At 39.1% G+C, this 1,955-nt stretch overlaps 1 protein-coding gene across 5 annotated transcripts in view; it reads left to right on the top strand.

Annotated features, from left to right (window-relative positions):
• Positions 1–1,269, top strand: part of PDCL (phosducin like) — a 16,492-nt gene extending 15,223 nt beyond the window's left edge. For 4 of the 5 annotated variants that reach the window (XM_027775585.1, XM_027775587.1, XM_027775588.1 and 1 more), the window contains exon 5: positions 50–1,269. In XM_027775585.1, coding sequence (XP_027631386.1) covers positions 50–266 — 217 coding nt within the window. In that variant the 3' untranslated portion in view covers positions 267–1,269. Of the gene's footprint in view, positions 1–46 lie in introns of all 5 variants that reach the window. The other variant, XM_027775584.1, reaches the window with a different exon arrangement.
• The last annotated feature ends 686 nt before the right edge of the window (positions 1,270–1,955 follow it).

Raw genomic sequence — 1,955 nt, 5'->3', positions numbered from 1 at the left:
CCTGGCGGGGGAAGAGCTCAGTTATGGGGGCCAGTAGTCGGTTCACCAGGAATGCCCTTCCTGCCCTGCTGATCTACAAGGGGGGTGAACTGATCGGCAATTTTGTTCGTGTCACTGACCAGCTGGGAGAAGATTTCTTTGCTGTGGACCTTGAGGCTTTTCTGCGGGAATTTGGATTACTTCCTGAAAAGGAAATCTTGGTGCTGACATCTGTGCGCAACTCTGCCACCTGTCACAGCGAGGATAGTGATTTGGAAATAGATTGAACTGATAGTCTAGTTGCATAGATTTCTCATTGTTTGGGCTGGAAGACATGTCTGTTTATTTTTGTTTCTTCCTATGTCTTCTGGCTTTTCAGCTGTTCTTTGTAGTACTTTTCATTATGTGTAAAATCAAGAAATTCTTAGATTAAATCAGAATGCTGAATCACTTTGTGGCTAGCAATAAAATGACTTCAAATTGTATAAACAGGAAGCTAGGCTTTTGAACTGTTTGCTTAAGATTCTCTAGCATGACATCTTTGTTACTGTTTCCAGTCAATATTTACAAGGAATCCTAAAGACAGTGTCCTAGAAATTATCTTCAGATGATCTCAGAGATCTCTACCAGGTCTGAGAGTATAATTCTTCAGTTCGTGTGTTATTTGCAATATAAATAGTGCACTTCCTTAATCAAATGAATGTAAGTTATATTTACTTGTAATCACATCCATGGCTCTAGGAGACAGTTATATATTTTTTTCTCTAGACTCCCTTCTCCATCCCAGTCTTTCTTGAAGGTTCCAGATGATGCACGTTTGCTGTCAGGAGGGGTGGCCTCTGCACTGGAGTCAGTGTATCGTTCAAGCATCACAAAGTCTGGAACAGGAGGAAGGGTCCATGTTGACTGCCCTAGTGACGCTGGAATTCAAGTGTTTTATTGACTTGTAGCTGGGTAGAGCTGGAAAGCTTTTTAAAGGAGGATCTTTAAATGAAATGTCCCTGCTCGTCTCTTTTTCTCTTATTTAACAAGTATCTTATTTAATCTAGATTTTTTTAATACTTTTTTTTTTGCATATTAGAAAATGATTTATATTCAGTAGAGGAAAATTGACCAAAATTCAGAAGCAAAAATGCAAATATTAAAATAATCTTTAATTGTACCACCTAGGATAAAACACTGTTAATATTTTTTATTTCCTGCCAAGGTATTTTCCATGTATTCATAGACATTTCGTTTGTTCGTCTTTAAACAAAATAATGGGATCATCCTGAACATACTGTTTTATAGTATGGTCAGCTAATAATATTATTAGACATTTTTTCATGTCATTAAATAAATCTTTTACAACATTTTTTAAATGACTGTTGACAGGCTATTGTATAGTTGTGCTATAATTTGCTTGGTGGTGCTTTCTTTAAAAAAAAAACACACTTAAAAATCTTTTTTTTCCAGGGGTGTGTACACTCACCTGAGAGAGACAATAGAGGGAGAAGAGACAGCACCCACAAAGGAGAATGGTTTTACCACAATCCCTTCTCCTCCAGCTCTCCCTCTTTTTCAGGATTTTGGGCAAGCATACACACATGTCTGGCGTGTTTCTCAAGCCATCAGGTCCAGGACTTGAACCACATGGTCAACTATGTGGTATTTCCAGCTGCCTTAACCATCAGGCCACAAAGCCAGCCCAATCCAATAGCTAACACTTTTAATTATTATTATTATTATTATTATTTTTAGAGATTTTTGCCATAGGATGTATTGACTCACCAGAGAGACAGAAGTGGTAAGAGGGAAAATGAGGAATCATCCCCCAGGAGGATGGCCATGCCACAGTCCATTCTCCTCCATTCTCTTCCTGGGATCTGGGCATGCACAGACACATGCTTGTCATGATTTTCAAGCCACCACGTCTGGGACTTGGGCTGAGGTTGGCCATGTGGGAGTCCAGCAATGTAACCACAACACCATTTGCT

This window comes from Tupaia chinensis, unplaced genomic scaffold (genome assembly GCF_000334495.1).
Source record: "Tupaia chinensis unplaced genomic scaffold, TupChi_1.0 Scaffold000575_1, whole genome shotgun sequence".
Classification (NCBI taxonomy): Eukaryota; Metazoa; Chordata; class Mammalia; order Scandentia; family Tupaiidae; genus Tupaia; species Tupaia belangeri.
Note: the sequence above shows the minus strand (reverse complement) of the source record. Positions and strands in the feature narration are given on the sequence as shown.